This window comes from Miscanthus floridulus, chromosome 2, assembly GCF_019320115.1.
Source record: "Miscanthus floridulus cultivar M001 chromosome 2, ASM1932011v1, whole genome shotgun sequence".
Classification (NCBI taxonomy): domain Eukaryota; kingdom Viridiplantae; phylum Streptophyta; class Magnoliopsida; order Poales; family Poaceae; genus Miscanthus; species Miscanthus floridulus.
This window is the reverse complement of record NC_089581.1, coordinates 25,475,133-25,491,635: the sequence shown is the minus strand read 5'-3', so window position 1 is coordinate 25,491,635 and position 16,503 is coordinate 25,475,133. Positions and strand designations below refer to the sequence as shown.

Below are 16,503 nucleotides of genomic sequence, written 5' to 3'. Positions count from 1 at the left end.
GGACCCACCATGGGCCACCAAAGCCCGTGGCGCATATTGCACTCGCGGGCATCACGAGTTGTGGCCTGAGCCAAGGAGGCCTGTCACTAAGCCCTCAGATGGGAGTGGGACGCTGAGTGATGAATTGACACCGAGCTAGGGCCTCGAAGCCCTCTCGCTCGACCCACCGTAGCCCAATGTAAGCAGGGCGCCTCATGCAGGACCAGAGCTGGTGACTCCCCGATGGGTCCGCCAGGCCTCCCCACACAACGCTCGATCCTAGTATCGTTCAGCCCAAAATCCATGCACATGAAGGCTCGAACGCCCTTAGAAGGGCGTCTAACCAAAGTCCTCTAGGACTCAACCCAACCTGATCGACCCATTAGGCAAAAATCAAGCACAATGCCTTGTCACCGGAGTCAACCCAAAAGGCCACGAAGGGCTCGGTGGATCTCGACAAGAGTCTAACATAGAGGTATGTTAAGTCCCTAGGAAAGAGTAAGCTGACCCACGGACCCCCGACCAACCCCAGCTCCCATCGGTAGGGGTTCGACTCCTGAACCCACCAGGCGCCCACTGCCTAACATGTACGAAGACGCTGCAGCATCTGCCTGTTTAATGAGCGCGAGGCCCTGTCGGCCACTCTCTCGGTAGGGTCGCACAACGGGCATGATACAACAAGACAAGGGACTCTACCAACTCTAGGGGCAAAGGGCTCCTATGCCCGCTCATCAGTCGCTCTAGGCGGAGGCTCCTTGCAGACCAAGGAAGCGTCGAAAGGCTCACCTAAGGGAGGCCACACCATAGGAGGCAACTCCTAACAGCCAAGTACCAGAATGGAGGCAACGACGTTAGGGGACGGTAGGGGGCGGTTGAACCACTGTCGGCTCCCCTTACATGATAAGGCGACGTCCATCAACGCCGCAGTAGAGGACCCATGCACCTGTTGCATAGACTAGAATGAAACTGACTCTAGGAGGGGGATTGGACTCAACTCAGTGGGGAGATCTGATTGCCCACACCGAGGGACCAAGGAAGAACACCAATGAACTCTAGGATAGCACCCAACGATCCACTACCAATCCCTCTCGATTTCCACCATTGTAACCACCCGATTGGGCATTCCTAATACGAAGATCACTATACTTGTAATGCCCCAAAACAAAAAAAAACAAAATACTAGCTTATGAGCATGGGCCTTTTGGGCTTGAGTTGATGCAACTAGGGCCTAATTTGAGCCCAATTCGTGGGGAGAAAACAGGAAAACAACATACAACCTGACCACATGCTAGGCCCAAGTCAATTTACCCTCTCTAGACCTAGGGAGGAGCATCCCTAACCCCATTGTGGATCACCTCTCTCCCTAGAACATGGTTGTCCCTCCCCATAGCGCCCCCTCTATAGAACCACATCCATAACAACAACAAAAATAGGGGAAAAAGGAGAAAACAGATTGAGAAGGAGGGCACGATCAAGACGAGATATATCATTGGCGTAGACTGGATTTTTCCGGTCGTTGCTTTAGTAAAAATAGCAGCCAAAACAATTGCTTCTTGTTTTCTTTACCATTTTCCTCCTTTTCTCCTTTCTCTTTATTTTCTACTAAAATCTGCCACATGAAAGGATGAAACTGCCCCTGTGCTAATTTCACGAAACGAAAAGCCACGGATGCCGCTGTGCTTCGTCTTTCCATATCCGCGCTGCCCCTTCGTCTCTTCTGCGCGCGAGCCCTCGCATGGACGACGTGCCGCCGCTGTTCAACATGCCCCTGCCGCCCGACGTGCTTTTGTCGCGCGACGTGGCTCCTCTGCCTGACGCTGATGTTGACGCGATTGCTATGGTGAGAGACCTGCACACGTAGGCAGGCACATGCAGGCGCAGGCAGCCAGCCAGCGGCGACCAGCACCCAGCGCTGAGCGTCCACATGAATTAGCACAGGGGCAGTTTCATCCTTGTGGCTGATTTTAGGAGAAATAAAGAGAAAGAAGGAAAAAAGGAAAAATGGTAGAGAAAACAAGAGGCAATGTTTTGGCTGCTATTTTTAGGAAAGCAGCGTTTGGGTGCTAGTTTTGCGAAGCGCATTGTTTGGACTGGTAAAAATGCAATTTTCTCCTATCTCGCCGCCCAAGGTTTAGGATATAACCAAGGTGAGGAATCTGCCTTTCCCTTTGTTTAATTGAGATTTAGGTGGCATGTAGCCGTGGGGCATATTGGTTTTATAGGGAGGATCTCCGTCTGAATGTTGATCTAGGGTTCTGCTGTTCTGTAGATCGAGCGCTGCTGCTGTTTGTGTTGTTTAGACAACAAAAACGATTTTTCCAGTGAAACTTTATCATATGAAAGTTGTAGAGGACTTTCAGGTACATTAGCTTGTGAAATTTGACGATTTTAACATAAGCAGTTTGAGAGTTATCTTTTTTCTAATCTGTCTGTCATTCTTAGACAACGTTCTGGACAGAACTGGATCTAGCAGGATTTCAAAAACCTTACAAGCTTAAATAGACTTTTCATACGTCTGTAACTTGTTGTACATTTCATTAGATTTTCAGATTGGTAAATATCATGATTTTTTGGTAAGGGAAACTCCAGATATAGATTTTCAGAGTCAAGTGTGCTGTTTTCTTTGCAGGATTTTCAATTAAGCTTTGATAATGCATTAGGCCATCTTGTTACCCCTCTGTGAAAATATGAATAATATAAAGTTGTAGATTATGAAATCTATCTAGTGAACGTTTTTAACTTTTGGACTCAAGTATTTTGAGATATGAAAATGTGAAGCTTGCTGTCTCAATTCTGAAGCAGATCCTGAGGTCTGTTTTCAATTATGGATTAGGCCATCTTAAAAGCATGATAAAAATCTAGGTCCTCTATGAAAGTTGTAGGTCTTGGTCTGTAGATTCTGAAAGTGTATTTGGTTGCTATCATAGCCTTTATGGATTAAAAGATAAAAAAAAAGTTGTAGCACTGCTGCACTTGACATGGCGGTTGGTTGTTTTGCTTGTATGTCAGATTCTGCCTGTTTGTATTTGTTATAATGAGTTCTCTCTCTGATATTATACTACTTAAGCAGGTGGTAGTGTTTGCGAGTAGTGTTTTTTTGGGACTAATATCAGGTAGCAGTTTTCATTATCCGAATTTTGAATTACCCGACCCGAAAACATGGGTAACCTGAACGCCCAGGCCTAGTAGCTAGAACTCGAGCAACATATGCGCCAATCAACTTTTCTTCTCCTTTAACCTTTTGCAGAAAGTATATTAGCATTTTTAAGAAAAGTCTCAAAATGTATTTATTTGGACTTCTAGATGTTAATAAAGTTTTCTAAAAATTGGTCAAATTTTTTGCTAATGATACTTTTCCAAAGACAATATAGGCATGTCTTTTGACATGTTGTCAAATATAGAAGTAATAAGAGGTGGGAAAAAATGGTCTAAATTTTTTAATATTAGATAATAATATAAAATACAAATCCCTATCTCTCCTAATAATTTTTTAATAAACCTAAAATTTTGTTCCAAAATTCCCCCTAATTTCTCTCTCTCTCTCTCCATGAATTTCCCCACAGCCGCTCTCCTGAAATCCGCCCGCCTGCCCTTTCACCATCTGATAAAAATCGCGGTCTTTTTTTTTTTTTGATAATACGTATCTATATTTGTAGGTAAGGAAAACATACAGGAGCACGTACAAATACAGGTATGTACGATCAGGATACAGGGATAGCTTCCCAACTGACATGCACAAAAGCCCCTAAAGAAAATAGAAATTACATTAAGGTCCCTGGACACTGTGCTTCCCGAAAACTCCAGAGGTCTCCGTCGCCAACTGCCGCCGCCGACAAAGCCGCCGTGGCCCTGGATCAACAGAATCTCCTTCGCACAAAGGCTTTGACATGAGCCGCAGTAGGGCCTCGTTTACCTTGCGAAAAAATTTTAACCCGATAAATAGCAGTACTTTTGTCTTATTTGACAAATATTGTTCAATCGTGGACCAACTAGGCTCAAAAGATTCATCTCGTGATTTCGAACTAAACTGTATAATTAATTATTTTTTTTACCTATATTTAATACTCCATACAAGCGGCTAAAAATTGATGTGACGAAGAGAGAGTGAAAAAACTTGGAATTTGAATGGCATCTAAAAAAAAAAAAGGCCTAGATGAAGCCATCGCTGCAAATCCATCGGTCGGGGACGCACCCCAAGCTTCTCTGATCCTGGATCGAAGCTCGCCATCGGCCGCCGTCCGACGCCGAGGGGACCTTGAGCTCGATCCACTCACCTTCCAACCGCGGTACGCACAGCCTCCTCTGCATTAATGAAGAAAAGAGCGACCGGAACCGCGCCGGCCAGCTCCGACTCCTGTACAGCTCTTCGCGACCTCGCCGTTGACGCCGGAGTAGAACGTCACCGGGGCGAGGAAAAGGCCGGGAGAAGTTATTCTCCTGCGCCGTCGCCGCCTCCGCCTCGCCGACGCCGCCAGGAAAAGCAATCCGCCGAGGATTGTCACCCCTCCGGCACACCCTAGCTCCACCGACGAGTACCGACGGCGAGCACAACCTAGGTCTAGATAGATAACTAGCTAACCTATGTACATCCGCACGCCGATTTCCCGGTCCACCTCCATCTCCCGCGCCTAACCGGCCGTCGGAGAGGGAAGGGGTCGGCGAAATCGCCGCCGGAAACTCCCGTCGCCTCCTTTTCGTCCAACTGTAGCAGGGGGGAAAGGAAGAGAAGAGAACGACGCCTATAGCCGGGGCGTTGCTCGGCCGCCAAGCCGCCCGGCAATGGAGGCCCGCGCTGCAGAGCATCGCCGAAGGGTGAGGGCGCCAGCTCGAGCGTTCGGGTCTTGTTCCCTCTCTTCCGCTCTCACCGCAGCCATGTTCTGTTGCCAAGTTCGAGTGCCCGCGCCCTGGCTGAAAATTTCGACCTCTTGATGAAAATCTCCTCTTCCGCGCCTCTCCCTGCGCCGCTCTAAAAAAATTCGTCCCTCCCGCGCCGTCCCTCCCAGTCCCAGGTTATCTCTCCCCCTCCCCCTCCCAAAATCTCTTCCCCTCCCATCGTTGCCTCCCTGAGGAGGTGCCCAGGTTGACTCCCGCTCCAGGTCCACGGCAGCAGCATCTCTCCATCGGGACCCTGGTCGCCGCCGCTTCCGTTCGAGTTCACGGCCATGAGCGCTGCAGTCCCCAACCGCTCGCCATCCCAATCCTAAACTGCTGCTCATGCCCGCCTCTGCCCCGCTGCCATTCCCTTGTAAGGTTGTCAGCGCGGATAGAGTCGTCCGGTCCGTCAGGTACCCCTGTACTCTCCTTAATCCTTCTCTCGAGCATCGCATTTTGATGGTCCATTATTCTATATGAATTAGTTAGGTTGGTTTAATTTTGCTGAATAAGAGGGGTAGAGGACTGTATATATTTAGGAGAAAAGGAAACAGGAAGAAGATTCTATGTACAGTTCGATTTGTGTCTCCTCCATTGAGATTATGGTTAAACACTAAGACGTGGAGCTACAATTTAATTGTTAGGTGTCGGATACACATTTGTTCTGTTGTAATGGATTTTAGTTTAATTCTGTGGCATTCGAGATTCAACATAAAAAATATCCCCAATGTTTTGAATTTATATTCTCTTGATTTGGATGAGAGATAGTGTGCTTTGGTCATTAAATTGTTGGACAACGGAGACAACTACAGTCCCATTTCTCGATTGGCCTGTATCTTGTCACTTTGTCTTGAACCTGTTACTAACCTGTATGGTTGTATCTATGCAGTCTCAACTCAGTGATTTTGAGTAATTATTTGGTTTCCTAGGACAAAAAGAAGTGTGATCCCTGCTGCAGATTGAAAATTACCATGATTCATTTGTTTCTCAGTTCAATGACAGTTTCAGTGGGATCTTGAAGAAGCTGTTGCAGTACTAGCTTGCTGATTCTAATTATCTCAACAAACCAAAGGTGATGAGCACATAGGCGGATGACACGGTGTGAAGTCCCAACTTTGGATGGCTGCACATGGTCAGTACATTTAAATAACTTCTACTTTCAGTCAGTTCATGTCTCAGATTGTTAACTTGTGTCAAACTGAATACCTGATGATATTCACCTTATCTATGCCATTTTTAGGAGATTGGAATTTTTTTCACAAGATTTTATTTGGTAAGCGTGGCTGTGCCAATCAACTTTTCTTGGTTGTCCATGCATATGAAAAACTCAAAAAAGCACTTGCAGAAAGTTGATTTCCAGTAGTCACTGATAGGAGGATTTAAATTTTACTTTTTCCCTGTATATATGACATGGATTATGGATTGGCTGAAGCAAAAGAAGTGCTATGGGAAACTTTAGGTTATATTGTTTTATATGTAATGGTTTTCTAGCTTGAACATATACTGTTACCCTTTGAGACAGAATGAGGTTAGCCATTTTCAAGATCTGTTAGTCTGCTAGCTGATCAGATGGTTAGTTTCTCTTGTGGGTCATATCATTCTTGTTTTTTTTTTCAGTCCTAATATTTGTAGCTGTTCCATTGTTCACAGTTACTTGTCCATAGTTTGGGAAGGATTGGGAGTAACTGGTATGGCCTAAGTTCATTCTGCTCTGAAACTTTTAGCTACAGTTATTATTTGTACGAATTTAGAGAAACATCACAAAAATTGTTTCCTGGCCAAATGTTCAGCAAACTTGCAGCCTCTTTTTCTTCTTCTTTCAGATCATGTTATTTTATTTTCACTTTGGTTCAGAGGCTGCAAATGATAAAAATTGTACGTACATGATACAAATATGTGAATTGACACTGTAATAATTGATCAGGAATATGCATAGACAGGGATTTTTGACAACCTTGTTTAGTGAAGGTACTGCTGTTGGTTTGAGTAATCAGATTGGCCAATCTGATGAGCAAATAGTAGCACATGAGAATGTTCTTCCATCTGAGCGAGCAAATGGGAGCACATGAGGTAGTTCAAATGCTGCCATATATTCTGACTAACTGCTGATTTGCTGAAGTTGTGAAGTATACTGAACATTTTCACCCCATAATATGCCGTTGCCATGTTGGTCTAGAATTATTTTTTTGTCTTCTATGATGGAGTTGTAATTATGGTAGTGCTTGTACTGCCTAGCTGGTGGTTTTTTGTCCATGAAATTAAATTGCAGGTACCATGTAATGTTTACAAGTTGCATCTATTTTGTAATTAGACTACGTGTTCTAAAGAAAAATTAGATTGTGTCAGAATGGCAACTGTAGTGTAAATCTGATAATAAGGTGCTGAACTAGTTTTATCTAGTCAACTGTTGGATTCTGATCTAAGAAACTACATCATCTGATTTTCAAAAAGGTATACATGTTAGAACACCAAGAATATACATATTTGGCTCTTGTTGTCTCGGGCTCACCAAGATGCTGCCTTGGCACTCTAGCAGGTGCAGCTGCACCTCTGATCACAAGCTTGGGCTGTTAGTATTTTTTTTGGAACAGTTGACGTGCTTTTCTAAAATGTCTTGCATAATTGTTATCAATGTCATTGGATTTTCTATTAACTATTGGATAACTTAAGATTGCTTGTTGTTTTATTTATCTTAAAGGTCTTGTTTTAGATTTGGCTGGTTTCTAGGCGTAGTCTAATTAATATCCTATTTACTGCTCTTGTTGATCACTAATAAAAGAGTCTGCTGATAAAAAAAACTTGCATAGTCAAAATTGCAGATTTTGATCAATCTCCTCTATTGAGTACCATCACCACTTTTTTTGTTAATTATCCAATTTATTAGACATGTTGATGACCAAACCAAACTAAATAAAAGATGAAGTATCATTTTCATCTTGGGGTTGCATATTTCCTGTCTTTGATTTGTCACTGGCTGAAGGAAGGACTGAAAGTGATAATCTCTATGACAGATGCCTCAAAATATCCAATCTGTATTTTTTTAACTATTGATGATTCCTCATGCATGAATAAGGTGTCGAGGTGTAACACTATTCAATTTTTTATATAGCTCAAGCACAACCACTTTTGAGTCTCCACTCAACAGTGGTTGCTGGTTTCTTTTTTCTTCTGAATAACTAATCTGTATTTGTCGTCCCATCTTCGCATCTAAATTTGCAGCTTGTGTATCGTACCTTTGATGATGTCTCCATTTATAGAATCTCTGATTAGTAGTGCAATCAGATCAGTACCAGCATAAGCATCACCTGCTGTGCCTTCGTTGTCTACTCCTACGTCATGATTGTCATCATTAGCTGAACCTTCACTTATACCTTCCCTTTGATTAAACCCTTAACAAGTAAAGGTTTCTAAACCTCAGATTGCATTCTGTACACCATGTATCGACATCTAGCACGTCGACACAACTATTTCTCCTTTCGACGTGCCAGCAAATGTGGTTTCAATAAATTTCTGGAATTTGTTTTGCCACTCAACTAAGACCTACCAATGCGAACTATCATCTTGAGACATTATTATGCTTCCAAATAAAGTTGGACAACCAAAGTGAAATAAATGACAGCTGGTTGTCCTAGTTTGCATGATGATCGGATCAAACAGACATACATCAGTACACTTCTTTGTGTATATATCAATTTTATTAATGACAATATTGCTTCCATCCACACTGGTAGTTCATCATCAGAGCATCAAAGTATATACCGGTGATGATTAGATGAAAAGTCACTTGTATCTAGACAGCTCCTGCTGCATCACTTGCGTCGCCTCCTAAATGCAAATATCAATCGACTAGACTAGCAAAAGAAGCAAATATCAATTGCCGATTAAACTGTAGAGACATGATCAAAAGTATCAAACAGTTGATGACTTGTACTTGCTACGTACTAATAGTGCATGTCGACAAAAGCCACATTAGTGATGATGCTACGTTAGCTTCTCTTGCCGGAGAGATTTTGTTGCCGATGATAGGCGTCGTGTGCGTTGGCATTTCCACGTTCCTTGCTAGGGCACCAATGTCGGGAGTTGGGGGGGCCACAGCAGCGATAGAGGATCACATATGGCATCGGTAGAAGTCGATTCGTTCATAGGCCAGGGCCCCTCTGCTATACCTAAAGCCCACAAAATACAGGTGTTTCTGGCATATTACAATGACACTAGGATTTTATAGCAACCAAACCGATATGTGGCAATAGCAACATACTATTGCCTCGCTTTAGATATTTAGTTGCAATAAACACCTGTATTGTAGTGTAGTATTTTTGTGGCAACACAGTCCTCATATTACCATCTTTTTGGACAAATGCTGCAAAACGCACCCCTATTACAACACAATTTGTGGTGATGCAAATGGCGTTAAGTGGCAATCGGGTCGAAATCTAGTAGTGATTTAACCCCTGATTCCGCTTCGATGGCAGCCACTGTTACACTTTTTCACATTTTTGCATCCACCTACTGCCGTCTTCTCATCCTCGAGTCCTTCGTCTTCCTTGCGCCGCCATGGCCTCTAGCCGCCAGCAATCTGAGGGTTCGATAAGTGCCTCAAGCCAGACAAGTGCCGAGAAGTCGCAATCTTCCCAACCCTCCAAGGTCGTGGAGCCCATTGAGTATTGGAAAACATCGACCATGAAGGTGAAGGACCTGAAGAAACTGAGGGAGCGAGACTTGCTACCAGATCCACAGATCTATGAGTGGGTTGCTACCAAAGGTCAGGACCATCCCACCCCCGATACCCATCAAGCTGTGGTTTTTATTGCGCATTTCAAGTGTGGCTTCGGGGTTTCCCCGTCTAAGTTCCTTAGAGGATCTGTAGACATTACGGGATCAAGCTTGTACATTTGCTGCCGAATGTGGTAGCTATGCTTAGTGTTTTTGCCTTCTTGTGCGAGGCGTGGCTTGGGGTTAAGCCTTATTTGGACTTGTGGCGCCATTTTTATTCTGCTGCTTATTATTCCAAGAACCTGGCCATTGGGTCGGTCAATTTTTCCCTAAGGAAGGGAAGCGACTATACAGTGTTCCTGATCAAGACCTCTTGGAAGGGGTATCAGAGGAAATGGTTCTACATCCAACTCCATGAAGAGAGCCTGATCAAAGGCAAAGCGCTGATGCCCGTGTCCAATGAAAGATGGAGGTCGGTCCCTCTCATCAATGAGAGGATGCAGAAACATATTGCGTGTATTCAGGAGCTCCGGGCAGCTAGGCTTACCACGACGCATGTGGTCGAGACCTTGGTAAGGTGGAGGATTGTTCCCTTGAAAAATCGGGACTCGGCCCACACCTACAAAGGGATCCTTGACCCGAACAGGGAATCGGTTGAAGGTATAGGCCCTTATCTCGAATTTTCCCTTGTTCGGGGATGGCGTTTATGTCTTTTTTGTCTGAATTTTATTTGCCATATTGTTTTAGAAGTGCATGATGAAGAGATCGCCCAACGGGTGATAGAGATCCTCGATGTTGATCAGCCGAACTGGACTAGCGTCCCGTTGTCGTATAACACCGAGAATCCTCCTCCTCAGGTAAAAGCGAGATCTTTGTTGACTTGCTTCTTTAACAATCTTGATGCTCACTCACCATAGTATACCAGGATGTCATCCCCTTGGGTCCTATCACCGAAGGCATGGACATTGACAGTGACGATGACGATGGTCCCGAGCAGCCGGTAGCTAGGGCAACCTCGGAAGGTGGGCCAACTCAGGTTCCTATGGCCTTAGCTGTTACGCCACCCCCCAAGCCCATCTTGGGGACACAACAGAAGGAAGTAGCCGGAGGAGCAGCTGGTGATGAGACTTTAACCCAAGGAGGTGCCAGCCCCCGGGCCTGCTCGGGTGGTCGAGAAGAGGAAGACCCGATCACATGGGAGTGCAGAAGAACTTTAGTTCCCCCCCCCCAAAAGGAGTCGAGGTAAGTCCAAAAGCCCTCCTTCAGTTACCGCCACTAGTGAAGATCGGTCGGCAACGCAACAGGAGGCAGAGTAAGACGTACCACCTCACTCTAGTGATCAGGTACCACTTAGAGATGTCTTTGACTGCTTGATCGGGGTTTTTAGCCATCTAGATATCCTTGAACATGTTCGGGAGGTTTGTACTTAGGAGAAAGCCATAACTCCGCCAACGCCCAAATCGATGACTCGGCGATCGAAGAAGCTAAAGTGCTTGATCCCGCTTGACCCGTGAGTTATTGGCTAGTGATTTTGTCCATGTTTTTTTTTTCAAGTTTTCCCTCTCTTTACATTTAATTGCTATTTTGAAGGAACACCAAAACTCCCGAAGGCTCGAAAAAGACTGCCGCTGAAGAGCCCGGTGCTACCCCAACTTCTGACGTTCTGAACATGGCCCTGACGACCACTGTCTAGGTTTAGGGGGCCGAGGCTGTACTCCTAGAGAGAAACCCCTCTCGACTGCGGGCCCTTGTCCAGGAGATGCAAGGCTTCTGTGATCTTTGGGAAGGAGATCTCAAAAGGGCCAAGCAGTCTGACTCAGACAATGTTAAGCTGCAGCAGGAGGTGTATGATCTTGTGGAGAGTAATGAAAGTAATCTTTGGTGTAGTTTTGAAATGCACCCATTGCTATTTGGGTGCTGACTTCTTGTTGTTTTCCTCAGGCCTGCGCAAGCACATTAGGATCCTGGAGAGGGAGAAGGCGACTTTGAAGCAGCAGGCTGAGGAGATGCAAAAGAAGCTTGAGGCTACTGAGGAGCGTCGGGCTGCTGTTGAAGAGAAGTTGACCAAGGGAGCCATCACTACTGTAGAGCACGTGGTGGGAGTCATCAAGAGCCACCAGCCTGATTTTGACCCGAGCCTCATATTGCAAGGTTACAATTGTAGCTAGGCGGATGATGCTCAGCAGTTACTTGATAAAATCTGCCCCACGGCCATAGCTTTTGTTGAGAAGCTCGATTTCTCCGTTGATGACGATGATGATGAAGATGGTAAGTGATTTTTTTTATCTTGCATCAATCACCATGTTGTTGGAACATTAGCCCTGCCTTGAGACAATTTTCGTAATGTTGAACACATTATTGTTTTTTATCATTTAAGCAGTTTTATTTTATCTATAATTATGGTGTACTTGAGACTCAAACGGTCTATCTGTACAAATGTTCCTAGCAACTGTGTGTGTTCGGGCGTTCTAGCTTCTATGCGTTCAGGAAAATCGAGGTTTGGTAGGTATATATGTATGGTAGCCCCCAACTCTTTGTTTGAGTAAAAATCATTCAAATAAAGAGTAGAGACTTAATAGAGTAGATGATCGCCTCCCTAATCTTTATGTGAAAAATGTTGATCGATGTTCTAGATAAAGATTAGCTTAGCTGTTTGAATGTCTGTCGTTTTAGGGTAGCCCCCGATCCTTTCTATAACTGAAAGGGCGTCGAATGGGGCCACTGGTAGGCTCCAACCCCCGAGCATGTTTGAGTCAGGGAGAAGGAAGTGTAGCCAAAACATCAAAAAGGACCAATGATATGGGGGTAACTAGTTTTGTTTTGTTCGGTTAGTTCCAACAACCCTCAATTGGTTTCTTTCAATTTTATGAAAAAGGCCCCTACCAGTAGACGATAGTACAATTTTGAAACAAATAGAGTACCTTTGTGACATGTTAGTTTCACTTACTTTGATCACTAGAGATCAATCTCATAAGATCTCTAATGGTAGTAATTTTGAAATGATTAATGAGAACCTTGTTCACTTGAGGTCGAGTGCTCCGTCGAGTACAATGGCCCCTCTTGTGACTGGTGTTCAGTTTAAATGAGTACTTTGATCACTTAAGGTTGTTGGTATTTATAAGTGCAAATAGAATATAAAGGATTCCTCAAGGGCACAATACCATTGTAGCATTTTACCGGGAGTATTGTAGGTATCGTTATTTATATTTACCACAAGAAAACAATGGAGTAAAGACTTATTGAGTAATAAAGGAATATCTATCAGTCAACATACCTGCATAGCTAGAGCAAGGGGTAAAGGTAATGATAGGATTTAAGCATAAAAATACTCAGGGGATAGATCAGTAAGATAAATAACTAGTCAACTCGGGAGAGCAACGGGTGAGGTAGATTCCTATGATATTCTTATTACATGATTAAAGTATATATATATCCCACTATAGCTAAGACTAACTCTACTCTTGTGCACTTTGGGACACCGCTTAGATGGTAGAGCACCCATAATAGATAACTCTACTAACGCGACTATGGTCCTATAATTTAAGAACCTGTTCAATTTGGCGTGGACTACAAAGGATAGATGGGACTGTCACCACTTGCTGCTACCACACAACTAGAGAACAGGGTGTACTCATAGGCAGATCATCATATAAGCACCATGCTTACATGAGGCTCGACTACTTAGCCCAATCGATAAACTATAGCAGGCTAAGCGCTCTATGAACCCGCACACAAAAGTAATGATAACCTCAACTAAGCATGATATATATTCAAAGTAAGTATAGCCATGTAGATAATAATATAATGAATTGATAGTAAGTCTTACAAGATATAGAAGTGAAGACACAAGGCTTTGTCGAGTCTCCAAGATTAGATCTGGAACTTGAGAATGAGCCCAACTCGACCCTCACTCCCAAGCTACTAATCCACTACATTAGAGAGTTCTAGACCTAATCCTCCTGATGTGTGTTCATCTGAATGAGAGATATGAATTAGGGTTTCCAAGATGGCCTGAGGGACGGGGTAGGGGCTGCTATATATAGGCCGGAGCATCAATTCTGAGCCCTCGGATCAAACTGACTTGAAAGAACGGCATACATGCAATCTAGAAGGCGGTGGAGAATCAACATTCGAAGGGGAGGCTCACACGTGGGTCCCACAGGCTGGCTGACCTACAGGTGGGGCTGGTTGGCCCCCATGTCAACATCTCAGCTCGATATTCGGTGGAGAGTCTTCTAGAGTCTTCTAATGTTGTTTACGCCACGGATAAGCATAATTAATTTTGACATTTAGGTCCACCTTGACTGTTTTCTCTGCAAACACATATTCACCAAAACTTGTGAAATTTATTAGTTTAAACCCCTAGACCTATGTTGGTGATCCTTTTTATGCATTTATATAAGTTATATTGACGGTTTATGATGAACGTTAACTATCGTCAACAAACTTCCCCACACTTAACCTTTGCTAGCCCCTGAGTAAAGCCAAACTCAGTAATGGATCAGGAGTTGCTACAATATTTTCACTCCTCAAAAGTACACATGCGTTTAATAAAAAATTCTTCTTCGGATTAGAATAAACTGATCCAACTTTCAAACTTACCGATATTACCTTCAACCATGGGGCTTCTTAGCTTTCACTTGGGTCTTGAGTAATTGAAAGACAGAATGATCAAGTCAAGCACTATGTCTTAAGTTCTTTGTTCCACCATTATTTCAGAGTTTTTATAAGTTTTCAAAATAAAACTCAGAGATTCTATTGTATAATACTCTCAAGTCTCTCAATATATGTGGTATTTGTGGATCCTCACCAAAGGCAGTAAAGATGTTATGCCTTTTTTTTCTCTTCATACAACTAAAGCTTATGTGGAGTTCATAGGTAGGGAGAAAGCTAGAGCATACTTGCAATGCATATATTGTAAAGTTAAACTTCAGATCCAAAGAGAGTTGAGTCATACAATCAAATCAAGATGTGCATGTGTGTGGATATATATTTGGTGGCTAACCTAATTCTACTTTGCTCCTTGAAAATATATCACTCTTTCAAAACTTGGAAACATTTGCTAGAGAGCAGGGGCTATCTTATTCATCTCTTTTTTTTCAGGCGAGCATCTAAGTACCTATTGTTTTAGATATCTTGAACACTTTTGTGTCCATCTTTTTCAATTCTTTTTTTTATTTTTTATGAATAACTTTTGCATAGCCCCATGTCTCTTTTCTGCAACAAAATTTTTGAGAGATAGAACAAGAACTTGCAGCATTAATTTGAGGGATGGGAAAACCTATCAAGAATATTTTTGGTGTTCACTCCTAGTGTAGGAGTAAAATATTTTTGGGTGATCTAAATAGAATGGCATGTTTTTGTGCCTACTCCTAATGTAGGAGTAGTTCATATGTGGGTGGTGTGTACGTGATCTTGATTTTAAGAGCATGACAAACCTCTTATAAGGGTCAACAAAGCTTGACTAAACTCAATGCAAAAGCAAGCAACATATATGTGAAAGTTTTCCTAGCCTGAATAACATGTATGGCTCTGGTAGAAATTCAAGATTTGTCATACAGGAACTCATCATATAGTATTTTTATGTTTTTCAAAAGATAAACCTCTAGAACTTTAGTTTCACTCGGAACACGATAAACAACAGCTCAAACCTTCTCATATCATATCCATCAATTACCTAGACTTAGATCAAGCATATGCTACCCACGAGTTTCAAGTTCAGAGTAAATCCTTATATCAAAACGATCTTATCTAAAACTTGGAAGAATTCAAGGCTGAAAACTAGGTACTTGAAAGGAATTACAATAGAGCAACTATTTATTATTTCCATTTTAAAAGATTATCTTCAGTGTCCTTTTTATTCAGTTCTTAAAAATAAATTAAAGCAAACTGGACACACTCTTTTTATTTATGGCTTACTACATGGTTTGTTTGTGGTAGCTAGTAGGTGGTGACAATCTTATCTAGCATTTGATTCCACCACGTTCGGTCAAGTTAAAACGTAGGTCTTTTTGTGCTAGGCAGTTTAGCACCCTTCTCATCCCTTTCTGTTGCTAAACGGCTTAGTGACCCGAAGTGAATAACCTTTGTATCTACCTTGCCAATCTAGTTTCATAACCATATAAATCCTCTCCACCGAATCTATCATATACCCTTGTGTCATAGGATGAACTTAGTTATTTCTTAAACTCACTCACGTTCCCTGTGGAAACCAATACCCTAGAATATTCTTGGGTAAAAGCTATAGTGATAGCCGTGTACTTGCAATTTATTCTGTGTGCCACCCTTAGTGTCAACATTATCATCAATGGAACCTTCTACAAGTCCAAATTCCAACTAAATATTGCTTAAAGAAACAAATTATTAGTAGCGATAGATGATATATGAACTACCTAGTTGCTTTTGCATAGCATGCCCAAGCCAGTGTCTTTTGGGCACTTTCTTACACTACTCTCTAACCAACACTAGTGTCCAGGTTGGGAAACCCCTTCAGTCCCAATTTCCCAACTGGGACTACGAATCTAGGACAAAAGGCTGCCCTTTAGTCCCAGTTACTATTACCAACTAGGACTAAATTGGCCCCCAGACCTTGCCCCATGGCTGGCTTGTTTAGTCCCAGTCAGTGTTGCCAACCGGTACTAAAGTACCTTTTTTCCTTTTCTTTCCTTTTTTGTTTATGGTTTCTTTTCAATTCAATTCATTTTTGTTTCAATTAGCTTTACATATATGAATTCTACGTTGCTACACTACTACACTAAGACCTTTCACAGCCGCGTCGTAACCCCCATCGCAGTCCAATTTTGGCCTCGGTAGTAAGCTGTCGATAATGATAGTCATAGCCATCACCATCATCATCTAAGACCGACTATGGAGTACACTACACCACCATATTGGCTTATCATCCGTCTGTGATAAGGTCCTTACTTCCGTTGCATTGGA

General features: G+C 43.0%; 1 protein-coding gene across 1 annotated transcript in view; it reads left to right on the top strand.

The window, feature by feature from the left end:
* The first annotated feature begins 11,323 nt into the window (after positions 1-11,323).
* The window catches only part of LOC136536234 (uncharacterized), a 48,803-nt gene continuing 43,623 nt past the window's right edge, over positions 11,324-16,503 (top strand). Inside the window, exons 1-3 of the mRNA XM_066528597.1 lie at positions 11,324-11,435; positions 11,506-11,715; positions 11,782-11,832. Coding sequence (XP_066384694.1) covers positions 11,324-11,435; positions 11,506-11,715; positions 11,782-11,832 — 373 coding nt within the window. The remainder of the gene's footprint in view (positions 11,436-11,505; positions 11,716-11,781; positions 11,833-16,503) is intronic.